The 16,414-nt window shown below is 44.7% G+C and overlaps 2 protein-coding genes across 8 annotated transcripts in view; both read left to right on the top strand.

The window, feature by feature from the left end:
• The first annotated feature begins 200 nt into the window (after positions 1-200).
• Positions 201-5,708, top strand: NDUFS8 (NADH:ubiquinone oxidoreductase core subunit S8). 2 transcript variants are annotated; one of them, XM_048483741.1, is made up of 7 exons: positions 201-297; positions 1,453-1,516; positions 3,045-3,107; positions 3,482-3,571; positions 4,087-4,259; positions 5,161-5,289; positions 5,495-5,708. In XM_048483741.1, exons 1-7 carry the CDS (start codon positions 274-276, stop codon positions 5,624-5,626), a joined length of 675 nt encoding a protein of 224 aa, XP_048339698.1. In that variant the 5' UTR covers positions 201-273; the 3' UTR covers positions 5,627-5,708. The 2 variants fall into 2 exon arrangements, with proteins under 2 accessions (XP_048339698.1, XP_048339699.1); XM_048483742.1 differs by lacking the exon at positions 201-297 and adding an exon at positions 506-590.
• A 1,631-nt stretch (positions 5,709-7,339) lies between these two features.
• TCIRG1 (T cell immune regulator 1, ATPase H+ transporting V0 subunit a3) overlaps positions 7,340-16,414 on the top strand; it is a 37,726-nt gene continuing 28,651 nt past the window's right edge. For 3 of the 6 annotated variants that reach the window (XM_048483737.1, XM_048483732.1, XM_048483739.1), the window contains exon 1: positions 12,231-12,436. The gene's annotated coding sequence lies outside the window, so the exon portion shown is untranslated. Of the gene's footprint in view, positions 7,751-10,227; positions 10,410-11,941; positions 12,124-12,230; positions 12,437-16,414 lie in introns of those variants that run through there. The other 3 variants (XM_048483734.1, XM_048483733.1, XM_048483736.1) reach the window with 3 other exon arrangements.

Here is a 16,414-nt window from a genome sequence, read left to right on the forward strand (position 1 = left end):
GAATCGAACCGCGTTTTTCGGCATCTATGAACCTTCACTAAATTATGTTCTCCAGTGTATGCGGGTTCTGAACTTTCTCGCAGCCAATCACTAACCACCGTTGTCTTCTACATCACACCTAAACATTCCAGCCTTTCCCACCATTCTGACCAACGAAAGAGAAAGTTCCGCCCCTCTTAGGGCTCCTTCAGCCAATGGTTACTCGGCCAGGTGGTGATTGGTCAGTCACAGTGGTTCCTCCCGCTCTCCGGTACCTCGGAGCAGAACTCTCCCATGATCTGTTGCTCATCTCTGCGGGTGAGTCATTCCTGTCCTTTCTGACTCTCCACGTGGGCAGGTGCTCGTTTTGCCGGAGTCCCAACAAATTCCTGCTTGGCAAGGGGGGGTGGGGGGAAGGAAAGCGCCATCTGACCGATGGGACCTTCACGAAGGGTCGCAGAGGGCATGATGTTACGCATGCGTTTTGCCAGGCCGGTTGGTTGGTTGGATAATAACGCGTGCGCATTAATGGAGTTTCCGGAGGAGGAGAGCGCATGCGCTTATAGCTCTCTGTCCTATGCCGGAGATTCGCAGAGTTAATGCTGCCCAAGGTGAGGGAGAATGAATGGATGCTGCCATTGGCATTGTGTCCCCGCCGTGGATATCCTTGCCTGGAGTAGGACGTCGCAGGGAGTGCGATGAGGGGGACTGAGGATCACTGGCAGAGCACTTGTTTTGGATAGAAAAAAATGCTGGGTTCAATCCTAAGAACCCCCCCCCCCCACACACACACACACACACACACAAAAGGTGTTCAGGTAGCAAGTTGTAGGGAAGGTTTTTCTGAATGAAAAATACTCGCTAGTGAGGGGATGGGCATTTTATATACATCTGTGCTGTTAATATAATAATGGACTAATGTGACACTAGTGCCATTCTGAAGGTACCAACCTGTAAATGGGCAAAAACAACACCTGCCCATGCCTTCTGTCTTGTTGCCCCAACCTTGTTGAGTGGTATGACTCCGTTGGTCAGGCCACTCTGTAGCCTTTCTGCAAACCATGCAAAATTGAATTATTGAAGAGGGCTTTCTGTGCCAGCAACAGGAAAGCACTGTACAAAATAATTCAAACAATTGTTTGGGACTGTGATCTATACTAATGTGTATGATTAGTTATCATTAGGATTCTAGAATATAATTTTGCATCATAAAATTAACACATATGCTTTGCTTCAGTACTGTTTCTGAGATTTTTGGTTTGTTCTACAACACAAATTCTATTTCATTGCTTACTGAATATCCCTTCCAGTTGATTGCATTGACTCACTTGGTAATCCCTCTTCAGTCCCAGCAAGAACTATAAATAACATAAATAAAACAAATAAAATACATAAAATATGAGATCTTAGAGTGACAATGGTCTCTGACAAATATCCTTTTAAATGTTTATTTTCTCCTTTCCCTCCTCCCAGAGGAATCCTGCACTCATGTTGAAAATGCATGTGCTCTGGATGGTGAGCCAAGCTTCCCGAGCAGGTATGGCTCAACAAGATAAAAATTTTATTTTAGTACTGGGTTTTGATCTGACCATTGGCTATGGCAGGTCATTGCCTGTCTGTGTTGTTTCCTACTGGTAAAATGAGGATAATAATTTTGATCTGTGATGCCTGGTTATTGTCAGGAGTGGACAATTAAAGCACCATTTGTGTTGAAGAGATACTATCTGTATTATGTATGATGCAATAGATAGAAGCATTGAAAGTGGCTATGGAGGTCCAGGTTCAAATACTCGCTCATCCACAAAGCTTGCTGTGCTGTTTTGGACAAATGACTTCTCTCAGTGTTCTTTGGGTAAATTTGATAAGACTTATACAGTACTTCAGCATTTGAGTAATGGCCCTCCAATGTATAGATATTTATTTATTTATTTATTTATTTATTTATTTATTTATTTTGAGGCTTTTATACCGCCCATCCCCGAAGGGCTCTGGGCGGTGTACAACATATAAAAGCAACAATACAGGGTAATTAAAAACATTAAAAAGCAGCAGCACTTAGACAATAATTGTCAAGAAAATGAAAACATAAATGGCATCCAGCATCCTAATTTTAAGATTCCCTCCCCACCCCCCATGTTGAATAATAGGAAATACTGGACTAATAGTAATGGGCTGCAGAGCCCCCTGCTTATACAGGCTGATTTAAAAGTTAGCCCCACTGAACCAAGCAAGTCTTACCTTTGAATGGACATGCACAAATAGGCTGTAAGAAACCATGAGAATTCTGTGTCCTTGTATTCTGAGCTGGTGGCTTGCTGTTATCCTAGGCAGTGATGCCATAGAAACGGAATTCTACATCACTGATTTTGCAGACATGAGGCAAGACATGAGGAAGGCAAAAGCAAACTGTTTCTGTTCATTTTCTGCATGTGGTACCTGGTCAATATGGAACACACAAAGTAACTGGGGACTTCTTAATACTTTTCCTCCTTCGTTGTTATATATAAGAGTTGGGCTTTCACTGAGAACTCCATTGTTTAACAAGAAAAAAATACAGCTGGGCAGAGAGAAAACAGAAATTCCCATATTGTCACCTTTAGGGAATGTTGTCTCCGCTTTCCACACAAAGAAATTAAGAAGAGCTGTGCTGTATCAAAAGTCCATCAATTTTAATACCTGCTTGCCAACCATATCTAGGCCATGAAAGGAACTGGATGCTCCTATTCTTTGTCATGATATCTGATGTTCAGTGGCAGTATAACTCTAAATATGGAAGTACCAGCACATGCAACGTTAAGTGATCTGTTGTGGTCAAATCCCTCCTTAGTCTTTTATTGGGTAGCTAATATTCTCAAGCCCATACTCCATTTCCTTCTGCTCTTTGTTGGCTGAAGTAGCTAATGGCATATCCTGTTCAATGCGAATGGTTTGGAAGCAATATTTTAGGAAGCACTTTGATTGGGTTAAGCTATAGACAATTTCAGTATTAGCTGTGCTAGCCTTTGTCTGGGGGTCAGTATGTCCTTCTCTGTGTTAAGTTGTCCAACCTTTCTTTTTTTCCTTAGGGCCTCCAGTGTGCCTGAGCTTTGCTCGATACCTCAGCAGCACAGCTCCAAAAGCCTGCTACAGTAAGTACAGTTTTATGTCCACACACAAGAATCTCTCAGAGATGTGGCAGCTGCTTACCCAGAATATAATTTGGTTCATCTGGCTCTTTTGTGCCTCGAAGGTACAAGAGCTGCTCTTAGATGGTCTTTCAGTGAATACAAAACTCTGTTTTGCTTTCCCTCCCCTTTAACACTGTCCAGAAGATTACATCATGTGCATATAACCCCCAAGGGCATGGTTCCTTTGAACACTTGCTTTGATAAAAAAATTCTGTTTCCAAGGACATTGCCATATAGGATCTTGGCCTACACTATTTCCATAGTAGGTTTTGTCATAGGAAATTTCATACGACTAGACCCTTCTGTACAGCAACACTTCACCTTTTTTGCTGCAGAATATGTAAATGTAAAGGAGGAGCCAACAGACATGAAATCTATCACAGACAAAGCTGCACAGACCCTGCTGTGGACAGAGCTCATACGAGGTAAAGATGGAGGTGAAGTAGAATGGAGTAGTAAAGATATGTAATGTAACTTTGTGGCATTGGGTAAATGGGCTGGGGTGGACAAGAGGGGAAGAGTCAGAACCATCAAGTCTGAGCAGATTGCCAAGCTAAAGCTGACAGTTTTCCACTCACCCTGGCAGACTGTCTTGAGCCATAATGGAGGCAGTGTATGAGTGTGGACTGTGTCCTTGCCATAGTTAATTATAATCAATAACTTATCAGAATAATTGAAAAAACATTCTGGTTGAAAAAAACATTCTGGTTGAAAAAAAAACATTCTGGTTGAAAACCATGCCAGAAAAAAATTAGTCATGAGCAATAGCATACACAGGCAAAGGGTAAATTGTAGCACTGTTGTAAATTGGGGGGGGGGGGTTAGTAGCTACTGTTAAGCTGTAGCTCTTTTAGTGGGATATTGCTAGTTTCCCCTGAACTTTGGAGATGGAAAAGTCTATATTTTACATTAAACAATTTTATTGTTCATTTTCTTATAGGCTTGGCTATGACTATGAGCTACCTCTTTAGGGAACCTGCCACTATTAACTATCCCTTTGAGAAGGGTCCCCTGAGCCCACGCTTCCGCGGAGAGCATGCACTACGCCGATATCCATCTGGAGAGGAGAGATGCATTGCTTGCAAGCTCTGTGAGGCTATCTGCCCAGCACAGGTGAGGCCTGTATTGTTACCTGTCTTGATGACAAGGATTTCTCCACCTAGTGTAGGAACTGAATGTAAAAATGCTTCACTTCTACTTAGTAGCTGAATATTGCAGTTAGACGTTGTGTGCATACAGAAACATACATATTACACAGAAGGTATTAATTTTCATAAAAGGTACATTATATTTGAGTTATTACAAATGAATTTACATTAGGATTACTTCTTTAAGGTTATGGATTTTTTTCAGTTATATACCTATGGATTTTTTTCAGTTATATACCTGAAAAATATCAAATGGGTTAGAGATTCCTTAACTGATAGCATTAGCCAAATTTTTGACCATAGATGAAAAACCACCATAGATGAAAAACCAAAGGCCGGAGACACACAATTTATGCCAATGTAGTTGTGAGTGAGCCCCACTGACCTTGGATGGGCATATCTGCTCCATCTGAGCTGTGTAAGAATGTGAGCAAGCTTCCATATCTATGCAGCTGGTAGTTGATATGCTATATTCCTGCAGTAATATTGTCATTGTGTTCATGCTGAATTGGTGGCTGTACAGGTGATCCCAGAAATAGCTGATTACAGTGGGTTGGGAAGATTCTTGTTGGAATTCTGTTCCTCCTTGCTGGTGGAGTGCAATAGAACTCCACTGATTGTGTGACGTGCCTGTTAGATCTGAGGCTCTTCTCTTCCAGTAGTACTGTACAGCGTATCATAGTTTCTGTAGTTCTGTCAAATCAAGGTGTGTTTGTCTCTTGACCTCACGTGACATTGCTTCGGTTGTAACGTGGATACACTCTCTGTCCCTCTTGCATTCTAGTGTAGTTTGCACATCCTCTGAAGTGGGGACTTGTGGAGTATTACATACCTTCTAAATGTTTCTCTTGCTGTTCTCTCTACAGGCAATCACCATTGAGGCAGAGCCCCGTGCGGATGGCAGCCGGAGAACCACTCGCTATGATATTGACATGACTAAGTGTATCTATTGTGGATTCTGTCAGGAAGCCTGTCCCGTTGATGCCATTGTAGAGGTGAATGGGTTGGTGGGTGTGGCGTTTTTAGTCTAAGCAAGAGGGTATTGTTCTGTTGATTTCTACTCACTCTAGATTTATAGTCTGGAAGGCTGAGTTGATCTGAAATAGACAGAGAAAGTAAGCAATACCTTAGCTTTTGAGTTGGAGAAGGTCCTCTCTATGTCTGCATATAATCTTGATGCAAACTTGGTTCTTTCTTCAGGGCCCCAACTTTGAATTCTCCACTGAGACACATGAGGAGCTTTTGTACAACAAAGAGAAACTGCTGAACAACGGTGACAAGTGGGAAGCTGAGATTGCTGCGAACATTCAGGCTGACTACTTGTACCGATGATGGAGCACTTATCTTAACCCTTGAGAATTCTACCCAGCAAGTCCAGTAGAGGCCAAACCTGCAATAAACAGCATGCACCCACTGTTTGTTTCCCTGTGTCTTGAGGTGGGGGAAGGTCGAGAAGAAATTATACACAAGCTGTTGGAGACTTTTGTGGGACACAGTCCTTTCTTGCCTTTTCCTCAGCTCAAATTGTGGCCTCCCACTTTCTGCTGTTGGGAGAGCCTTGATTGTTGAGGTGGGGGGGGGGGGGATGGGCTTGAGAGGCATTATGAAGATATCGACTGAAAAAAGGTGATGGATGGGTAAAGTCAAGAGAAGGGAACCCCAATGTATTCTTATGTATCCTTTTTACTTGAGAACCTTTCTTGGTGAAAAGAACACTTGTGGGACTCTAGTCTTTCTTTGGGGGAGCCATTTCGGAGGGACTAGAATGGGGGGTCTGCAACCTTCAGCTCTTTTTCGGTTTTACGGTGGCTCCCTACTTGAGAAAATGGCTGGCCAGACAGAGTCATTCAGGTGTGGCCCAGCCCAGAAGCTAGTAGCCAATTGCCTGTGGAGGTCTGGAAGAAAGAACTTCTCAAGAACTGAGGCTGCTGACTGGCTGCTAGGTGGTCTCACTAGGGTCTCTGGGCTGCAGCTTTGACATCTAGTGGTCCTTCTGCTCCCGCCCTCCACCGCGGTTCCAAGGAGGGGCATGGCACCTCACTGGCATGTTCACCACCTGAGTTGGTTTCATTGGCAATCAGTGTCTGTGTGTTTGAGCTCTGCTTCTCCCTGTTCTTGAGTCAGGCAGAAATGCTGGAGATGAGGAAGGCATCATGTCTGTGCCTTTGGTTGGGTTCCCTCTACCCCACAGCTGCCGGGCTCTCCTGAGCAGGTCCAGCATGATCCCCATGAACCCAGGCTGTTCAGCAAGCACGTGGGTTTGCCGGAATGCTGAGTCTGCCTGGGCCTACGGAAGGAGGGCCAGGGAGATAGAAGAAGTGGCTGAATGGTGAGAAAGGAGAACTCAACAGCTGTAGCTCCTGTGGGGAATGCAGAGGAAGGAGAGGCATCAGGCAGACAGGGTGGTGGTTGGCACTGGAGTTGTGCCGCATGGACTCGTATGAATATATAATCTTGGTGAGGCAGCAGCTGTTGAGAAAGGGCTGGATTTGAAGCGTAAAGGGGATGAGAGCTTGAGGACAGAACAAAGGCCTTTGGCATGGCATTTATCACCCCCCCCCCCCTTGCCTTTTTGAAATCATGTAGGCAGAAGGGATGGGCAATATGTAAGAATAGCCTTACTTGAGCAGATCAAGGCCCATCTATTGCTAAGAATCCCACATTTACAAGGTTAAAGACAACTGCCTTTCCTTTGAGCATTTTTCTGATAGTTGATGCTCAGAAGAATACTGCCTCTGAACCTGGAGGCTCTGTTTAGCTGACATGGCTAATAGTGTACCTCTCCGTGAGCTTGTCTAACTCTGGTTTAAAGCAATATATATTAATGATAATCGGTGTGTGTTGTGCTGGTGATTTTTTTTTGTTATGTGCTGTATAAATAAGTCATTGCCAACACTGTCTTGACTATACTGCTGGTCAATCAGTCCATCATTATTATGCAATTCATTACATTTATAAATGAAACAAATATGGTATTGTTATAATAGAAATGCAAAGTTAAGGTATCAAATAATCATACATAATCCACTGCAAAGTATAGCCATATGTGGTTAAACATATTAATGAATGCTCAGTTAGACCTATTAGTAATGTTGATAGGCTAATTTGGACTTTATTATAATGCTCAAATACGTTTTGCAGCTCCAGACAATTTTTTCGGGGGGTGGCGGCATGAGTTTGGACTCCCATTTTTAAGCTTATGGCACAATTGTGGTGCCTGTTGGATGGAAAGGTGGGTAAATACAAGTCTGCTTGACGTGGTAGCTGCCTCTGTGCAGTATATTTTTTGGCATAAGGGAGAATTCCTGAACACAAAAATCCCTGCCACACCTTACTTTGACTACAGATTAATGCCACAAGTTTTTTACTTTTTTCAGAACAATGTTTGAAGTCTCTACTAAGGGAGTGTCCTTGGATCAGCAGCTAGCCTGTTGTAGTCTGCAATTAGAAGCCTTGGTAAGTGGATGGAGGGGGAAAGGATTTGTGAAATATCCTTTCATGGGTTGGGAAGGGAATTTCATTCTATATATAAAACTTTGTATTATAAATTATTATGGCTCCCCTTTTAAGTATTTGGATACTGGTGGCCTGACAAAGAAAAGTTGTTAAGTACTGCATTACATTCAGTTTAATGAAACTCACTTGATTCAAAGTTTGCGGTTTCTTTTTCATCCTGCTGGGGTGTAACACAGCTGGCTTTTACTTCACGGAAGTGGGTGTCAGTGGGCCTCTCAGGAAATGAGAAGGTGCTTTCTGAATTCATGAGACTCAGAGACCATCATTTAGCTCCATGATGCTGTACTTCTGTTGGCTGAGCCCATTGAAATCACTTTCCTTTTAAAAGGGGTAGGATATTAGCAATGAAATAGTACTGGGTCTAAGGAGAGCAACCCGCCCCCTCGCTTCCCCTGTTGTATTTAACATGAGATTCTTAAATTCTTTGCAACTATTTTAACAGCAAGCTTGTCTGCTTATCTTCTGCATATGGATGATCTTTCCACAACAAGGGCCCTGCTGATCACAGCTTGAGGGGCCTATGATGTCCATTAATGTTTTCTGGTGTCTTCACTCATTTGTAGCTTCTAAGGCAGGGGGTTCCTAACCTTTTTGAGCCTGTGGACATCTTTAGAATTCTGATGGAGGGGTCTAGGCATAATCTCAAAATGCCTGGGCAGAACTCCCCATCTGGCTAGGCGCAACAGGAAAGGTATTAGTGGATCCCATGTTAAGGGCCCCTGTTCTAAGGAGTCAGTGATGTGGTCTCAGCCAAGTTCATGCTGTCTTGAAAAGGGAAATTCTGCAGTGAAACATGCTTTTCTCTCCCCTCTGAACAAACAGGCCCTGTCTTATAGGTAAGAATTCCATTTGCAACCTAAATATTTGCTGGTGCTAGAGAGCTACTACATGTAAAGGGAAGAGATTGAACAGGATACAAGATGAACAGGGAGTCTGGTTAGTCAATGCCACATTCTAAACAGCTGGAGGCAGCATATAGGGTGGTGAGCTCAAGAAATGTGAAGCCTTCTAACTTAGCTAGTGTCCTTCTGCATGCAACTCCCCTGTCTCGTGTTCAGTGACAATGAATCAGTATAATGGAGTGCACTGAAATAGCAGCTGAAATGTGGGAAATGAACTAGTATAACGGAATCTTCCAAAATGGTATTTGAGGCTTGTGGAAAGAGGATGTTAACATGTATCAGATGTTTGTCTGCAGGAGAAAATGAAACTTGTAGACAATGCTGACTGACACTTCAAGGCAAGTACGGTTTCTAAACTCATTGAGCAATTTGCACATACTTTGACCTCTAATATAGTGAAATTCAAATGGAAGACCTTTTTTAAAGCATGCACCCAGTCTTCCTTCATAAAGGACTAGGGAGCCGGTCTGATGGTTAGAGTGTCAGGCTCGGATCCGGCAAATCCAGGTTTGAATCCTCACTTGTGCCATGAAAGCTTGTTGGGTGACTTTGGGCCAGTCTCACAATCTCACCCTGACCTACTTTTCAGGGTTGTTGTTGAGAATAAAATGGGAAGACAGGATAATGATGCAAACTGTTTTAGATCTCACTGGGATGAAAGGCAGGATGTAAGTAAATAAATAAGTGGCCAAGGCCTTTAAAAAAAAAAGGAAATATGTTTACTGTATAAGTACCTCAAGGCTACTGATGGCCTGATTTTCCAGAGCATGTTATTTCCCTGAACATACTAGTTAACAGGAGTATGTAGGAGTATTCCAAGCCCAGGTAGAAGAAATAGATCATTTGATTTCAGATGCTGGGCCCATGGAGAAGTTGCTTCTAGGAAATTTTATTTTCGACATTCTGGAGCATGAAAGGGTCTATCACAATACTGGGTAACTGCTTCGGCAAGGCGACAGACCCCCGTCTATGAAACTAGGACTCCACGTGCAACCTTTCCCTACATCGAGGATATTTGTAACCTCAGGGATCTACAGTATATGACCCTGGGATCAGTGCAGCAGAAGCAGACAGAACGGTTGTATAGTGTTGCACTCCTGCAAGTAATCCTGATTCCCTGCAGGAATGCTATATCGGGCTGCTGCTCCAGCCGGCCACCCGCGGACTAATCGCCGGCTACGAAACGGGTGGCAATTAAAGAGGGCAACCCCCCCCCCCCTTTTTACATCATGTTCCGCACGCTTTGCAAACTTTCTCGACTGTCAACAACATTTCTTGCAGTGCTGCTCACCAAAATGCTGCAAGCTGCTTAATAGTATGGATGGCTAGGAGGGGGTAATAACGTCGAAGGGTGAGCGTAGATTGGTTGTGCACACATACTTGGGAACTAAACCCAATGAATAAAATGTGCTTTCAAGGAAACGCGCCTTGGGTTGGGCTAATGGCGGCGGGAAGAGGAAGGAAGGGAAGATCCCCCCCCCCCCCCAATTTCTGCTCTTCCTAAGCGCCGGGAGGTGAATGTGAATTGTGCCCTAAACACTCTCCCAGTCCCGACGGGACAGCAGGAAGTGCCCCGGAGCTGTAAGCGGGGAAGCTCTCAGGGCGGGTCAGCCCAGATCCTCCTTTCGGTTCTCCCCTTCCTGAAAAAGAGGAAGCGACTCTTCTGAGTGGGGCAGCGGCGGCGGCGGCAGCCAAAGGTCGGTAGGCGCTGAGCCAGCCGGCTCCACCCCTGCCCTCATCATGCCCATCCCCGTGATCCCAGGTCCAGCGCCGCTTCTCTAGCACCAGCCCCCCCCCCCCCCCCCCCCCCCCCCCCCCCCCCCCCCCCCCCCCCTCTATCCCATGTATAATTTTATAGACTTCAATCATATCCCCCCTCAGACGCCCTCTCTCCCAACTAAAGCGCCCCAAACGCTGGAAAGCCTCTCCTCATAAGGAAGGTGCTCCAGCCCCTCAATCATCCTCAAGTTGCCCTTCTCTGTACTTTTTCTATCTCTTCACATCCTTTTTTTTTGAGATGTGGGCTACTCAGAACTGAACACAGTACTCCAAGTGCGCGTCAGCATCTAATGGCTTTATATAAGGGCATGACAATCCTTGCAGCTCTTTATTATCAACTCCTTTCCTAATTATCCCCAGCATAGAGTTTGCCTTTTTCACAGTTGCCATGCATTGAGTTGACATTCCCATGGAACTATCAACTAAGACGCCCAAATCCCTTTCCTGGTCTGTGACCGATAGCACTGACCCCTGTAGCATGTATGTGAAGTTTGGATTTTGCTGTCCCTATGTGCATCATCACTCTGCTCTTTGCTACATTGAACTGCATTTGCCATTTCTGAGCCCACTCACCTAATTTATCAAGGTCCGCTTGGAGCTCTTTCTCGCAATCCTTTGTGGTTCCTAAATTAACTTGCTACATAATTTGGTATCATCTGCAAACTCATACCACGCTTACCCACCCCTACTTCCAGGTAGGTCATTTATGAATAGGTTAAAGAGCACTGGTCCCAATACAGATCCTTTGGGGAAACAACTCCCTACATCTCTCCATTCTGAGAACTTCCCATTTATACCCACCCTTTGTTTCCTGTTCCTCAACCAGTTTTTAATCCATAGGAGGACTTCCCCTCTTATTCCTTCAGTGCTGAGTTTTCTCAACAGTCTCTGGTGAGGAACTTTGTCAAAAGCCTTTTGGAAATCCAAGTAGACAATGTCCACTGGTTCCCCCTTATCCACATGCCTGTTTACACCCTCAAAGAACTCTAGTAAGTTTGTAAGACAGGATTTGCCTCTGCAAAAGCCATGCTGACTCTTCCTCAGCAGGTCTTGCTTTTCTACATGTTTAATAATTTTATCTTTAATGATAGATTCTACTAATTTACCAGGAACAGATGTCAAACTGACTGGCCTGTAATTTCCTGGGTCCCCCCTAGACCCTTTCTTAAAGATTGGTGTGACATTGGCCATCTTCCAGTCTTCAGGAATGGAGGCAGATTTCAGGGATAAGTTGCATATTAATGTGAGAACATCAGCAATTTCATGCTTGAGCTCTTTAAGAACTCTTGGATGAATGCAATCTGGGCCAGATTGCATTCCAACTAAACCCAATGAATAAAATGTGCTTTCAAGGAAACGCGCCTTGGGTTGGGCTAATGGCGGCGGGAAGAGGAAGGAAGGGAAGACCCCCCCCCCCCCCCAATTTCTGCTCTTCCTAAGCGCCGGGAGGTGAATGTGAATTGTGCCCTAAACACTCTCCCAGTCCCGACGGGACAGCAGGAAGTGCCCCGGAGCTGTAAGCGGGGAAGCTCTCAGGGCGGGTCAGCCCAGATCCTCCTTTCGGTTCTCCCCTTCCTGAAAAAGAGGAAGCGACTCTTCTGAGTGGGGCAGCGGCGGCGGCGGCAGCCAAAGGTCGGTAGGCGCTGAGCCAGCCGGCTCCACCCCTGCCCTCATCATGCCCATCCCCGTGATCCCAGGTCCAGCGCCGCTTCTCTAGCACCAGCCCCGCCGCCGCCGCCGCCGCCGCCGCCGCCGCCCGATCTGGCTTGCTTTCTTTTCGGAGTCCGGGTGGGGCTCCACTCTGCTTTTCCCGCGATCCATTCCGCTTTGCGTCAGGCAAGGCGCCGCTGGTCTCTTTCAGCGTCTGGCGCTGCGGCGACGTCTCGCGCCCTGGGACTGGGGTGGGCTCTCGTTTGCATTTCCTGCGGCAAGTCCTCTCCCCAAGGTTAATCCCTCCTTTGTCTGTTCGTCAGGGAGCGCTCGCTTTAAGGGAATTCCGTTGCACTCAACCAAAATGCTGCAAGCTGCTTAATAGTATGGATTGCTAGGAGGGAGTAATAACGAGTAAGGATGAGCGTAGATTGGTTGCTGAAGGTATGGGGGGGGGGGTGGTGGTATTGTTGCTCTTAGGAAGCGAGGTTATGTTTAGGGATACAGCCGCAGGCGATCTTTCTGTTTTTACATGTTTATTTTTGCAGTCTTGTTCCTGGGCCCGGAATCAACCCAGGGGCGAGCTAGAGGTAATCTTGTGCGTGGCATTCCTTCCTGGAGGGTGACTGAAAAAGTTGAGCTGGATTTTCCCAACAGCCCCACGTGGCCGTTCTTGTCTTCCAGGATCAGACTGCCATCTTTCCTTTGGAGGACCCTCCTACTGTGATAGAGAGAATGAGTGCCAGCTGGCCTTGGAAATAAAGAGACTGCTGTCTCTGCTTTGACTGGTTTACAGAACAGCCAGTGCTTCCTCCTCCATTCATTTGAGTAGGGCATTTGAACTTGGTCTGCCAGCTCAGTGGCTCTTGAAATGCAATCCTTGACCAAAAAAAATTTGGATCTAGGAACCGGCCTAAAAATCCAGGAAGCAAACTTGCCTTTCATTTCATTGTTGAAGGCTTTCACTGCCGGGTTCAACTGGTTGTGGTGGGTTTTCCAGGCTGTGTGGCCGTGGTCTGGTGGATCTTGTTCCTAACGTTTTGCCTGCATCTGTGTGTAACAGACTTCCCTCTGTGATACACCTCTGAAGATGCCAGCAACAGATGCAGGCGAAACATTAGGAACAAGATCCACCAGACCATGGCCACACAGCCCAGAAAATCCACCACAACCAGTTACCTTTCATTTGCCTCCTGATATCATGCCCCACCCCAGGTAGTCAGGATTTTTAAAAACATCACTGATAGACATTGGCTCACTAAACATGGGGAGGTTCCTGCAACTTCAAAGAGAATTGGCCAAGGAGTGTCTCAGGGCACGTTCGGCATCATTACCCACCACCTTGTTTGCAGCAGAGCAGGCATTAGCCATCAGCTGTTGGGTTTTTTTGCTTGTAGGGGGGAGGGAGTGATGCTTTGCAGGTTCCCTATGCACACGAGTGCTTTAATCTTTACTATAATCTTTAATTTTTATCTTTAATCTTATCAGTAGATCTATAGATAGATCAATATATCGACATAAAAACGTGAACTATTAAAGAAAATTCTTCAGTAGGACATCTGTACACTTTGCCTGAACACTGATTGTCTGTTATGGTGGGAAGTGGGGGGGGGGGGGAATAATAGTGGCGTGCAAACTGCAAAACCACAAAAGGGCAACATGAACTGCCATTTGCTTAGCTCCCCAGGTTTAGGATCATCTGTCTCCCGATGTAAACCCAAGAGTTAAGACCAACGGGCTTTTCCTGGTGTGGTCTGGAATCACTGATTGCTTGTGTATAAAGCCACAAGGCTGAAGATGCCCCAGTTTGTTGATCACATGCAGGGGCAAGTCGGGTGTTTGGACTAATGAACTAGTCTTATTATTTTTACATTTTTATAGCATTAGTATTGATTCATCCATCTATCAATATGGTTATTTTTAAAAAAATTAAACCTAAAGATGTGTAAAAGTGGGGAGGCCACAGGAAGTAGAAATGAAGAAGCAGGAAGTAGTTGGTGAAAGGAAGGAGGGCAAGGGGGAAGCATTCAAAGCAATGCGAGGGAGTGGGGTGGGGAGGTAAGACTAGGTAGGCTGGCTGCGGGTGGAGAGAAGAGGTCACAGGCAAAGCTGTACCCACTGGCAAATCTTTCCTGCTGTCAGCAAAGAAAAATTAAAATTGTGCTGTAAGTGAGTTGCTTTCTGTTACCATCTGTGTTTACAGTCAGGTGCACTTCTTGGCTAAAGGATGTGTTACAGCCAGTCCAGCAGTGAGTTGTGATATAAACTAGTAGGCAGACATTGTGATGAAATACCGGGTGCCATATTGCCAGCCATCTGGAATTTGCTGAGGCTTATGATACACTTTTGCAGAAATAAAAATAGCTGAAATGCTCTCTTTTTATTAGCTCAATCATTGCTAGTGCTAAACTGTCCAACTTTGGAAATAGTGATGTCCTAATGAAGCCTTCCTCAACTTTTCAAAACATTAAAGGTTGCTTCTCTCTTCCCCCTGCCTTTTTATCCTTTCAGTTGAGTTCTGGATTGAACTGCTCACCACCACCCTTCCATATACTTTGCATCTCTCAGTGGCTGGAGTCACCAGTCAGGAATGTGGCTAGGAGCTTTTATTTTGGCAATTACAACTGCCAGAATGTTGTTCCTCCTTCTTCATACATGACATACACAGTTAAACTGAGGAAATTCCCCAGCTGGCTGTTTGAAAAGAGTATTTTTCTATCATTTGTAACTATAGAAAATATTTGACATTTAAGATGTGTGCTGTTGTTTGATTTGAGCACATGTGGATCTGTAGGCATGCTGCCCCCCCTCCCCCGTTTCTGATTTGTATAACCTGAAGGGCCATTAGCAACATCTTTTAAGTAGTAACTTAATATCCTTTCCGTGGCTCCCTCAACTGCAATAATAGCTTGACCTCTCCTAGCTTCACAATTTTAACGCAAGATGTACATACTAATGAATCAAACTTTGGTTTGGCATCAATCGTGTTCCTCCATTCATATTTCAGATGGGATGCGTGTTTGCAGAACAATTTGTGTATTTAAGTGTTTTGCAGAAAAGAGACATTTTTAGTAACATTACAAGTGCCAACCAACCATCACTGAAAACATTCTTCCTTGCCTTGGAGGAGAAAAGTAATGTTTTAATTGAATACAGTGAAGGCACTTCAAAATCTGTCCTCCAGTTCTAAATGTGGTACATCTGTATTCGGTGTTCCCTAAAGCGGAATAGGTTTTATTATGTCTTCCATTTGCATGAATCAAATCTCCCTAGAGATTACTGGATGTGGGAGAGTTTAAAAACAAACTGTCGCATCAAAACATCACCCAGCCTTCCTGCCGACTTTAGAGAAAGATATTTCTTCAATATCGGTACAACTTCAAAAAACAGATTCTGCATAGGTGCTGTTCAAAACCCTGCACTCCTCCTGCACTGTTGAAAATCTGATGCGTGTGTGTGAACATCTGCTCAAGTCACAGCTGACTTACGGTAATAGGGTATTCAAGGCAAGAGACTTACAGAGGTGATTTACCATTGCCTCCCTTTGCATAGTGACCCTGGAATTCCTTGGTGATCTTCTATCCATATACTTACCGGCAGACACTGCTTAGGTTTCTCAGGGCTAACCTGGGCCACCCAGGTCAGGGCTTGCTGTGTGCAACTCAGTCTATTTTGGCCTGGTTGTTATATTCAGCAGTGCCTTCCCCCATAGATTTCAAAGCTTCACAGGTACTGAGTTTGCCCTGTAAATGAGTCGTTTAGCTTTTTTCATTGAAAGATTTTGAGTTTGTGGCCTTTCGTAAAGTCTAACCAGCATGATGCACAGTCTCTGGTAGTCACTGTAGAAAAGTATAAGCAAGGAGTAAATCATTTGGGAGTCAATGACTGGATAGATACCAGGTCATTTGTTATATTTCCTGTGTGTCTTAAAGTTCAGAGACATAAAATATCTGGACATTTTGAATAAATGGGATTTGTGGGAACACTGAAATATAAGCAATTCTTTCTTCTCTATCAAATCTAATCTTATCTTCCTGCTTTAACTATATAAAATACATACTTTATAGCTTAGTTGGTGTATTTATGTAATTTAATAGTATAGATAAATGCCAGGCAGGGCAGTCCTTAGACCCAGGAGTTGCACAGTAGCCAGTCATGGCATAACTATGGTGTAGGTAAGTTGCTCCTGAAGGGAATAGTTATGTGGTGGCCAGAAAGGGAAAGGAGGGGTTTCAACACTCCCATGCCAATGTGTAGCTGTGGTGTGGTGGCA

The sequence above is a fragment of the Sphaerodactylus townsendi genome, linkage group LG02, assembly GCF_021028975.2.
Source record: "Sphaerodactylus townsendi isolate TG3544 linkage group LG02, MPM_Stown_v2.3, whole genome shotgun sequence".
Lineage (NCBI taxonomy): Eukaryota > Metazoa > Chordata > Lepidosauria > Squamata > Sphaerodactylidae > Sphaerodactylus > Sphaerodactylus townsendi.

Excerpts from the sequence above, each read along its gene's own strand:
- NDUFS8 (XM_048483741.1), top strand. The coding sequence starts at position 274 with ATGATCTGTTGCTCATCTCTGCGG. Across the intron at positions 1,517-3,044 it reads GAGCCAAGCTTCCCGAGCAG|GGCCTCCAGTGTGCCTGAGC; the intron begins GTATGGCTCAAC and ends TTTTTTCCTTAG. Across the intron at positions 3,572-4,086 it reads GTGGACAGAGCTCATACGAG|GCTTGGCTATGACTATGAGC; the intron begins GTAAAGATGGAG and ends ATTTTCTTATAG.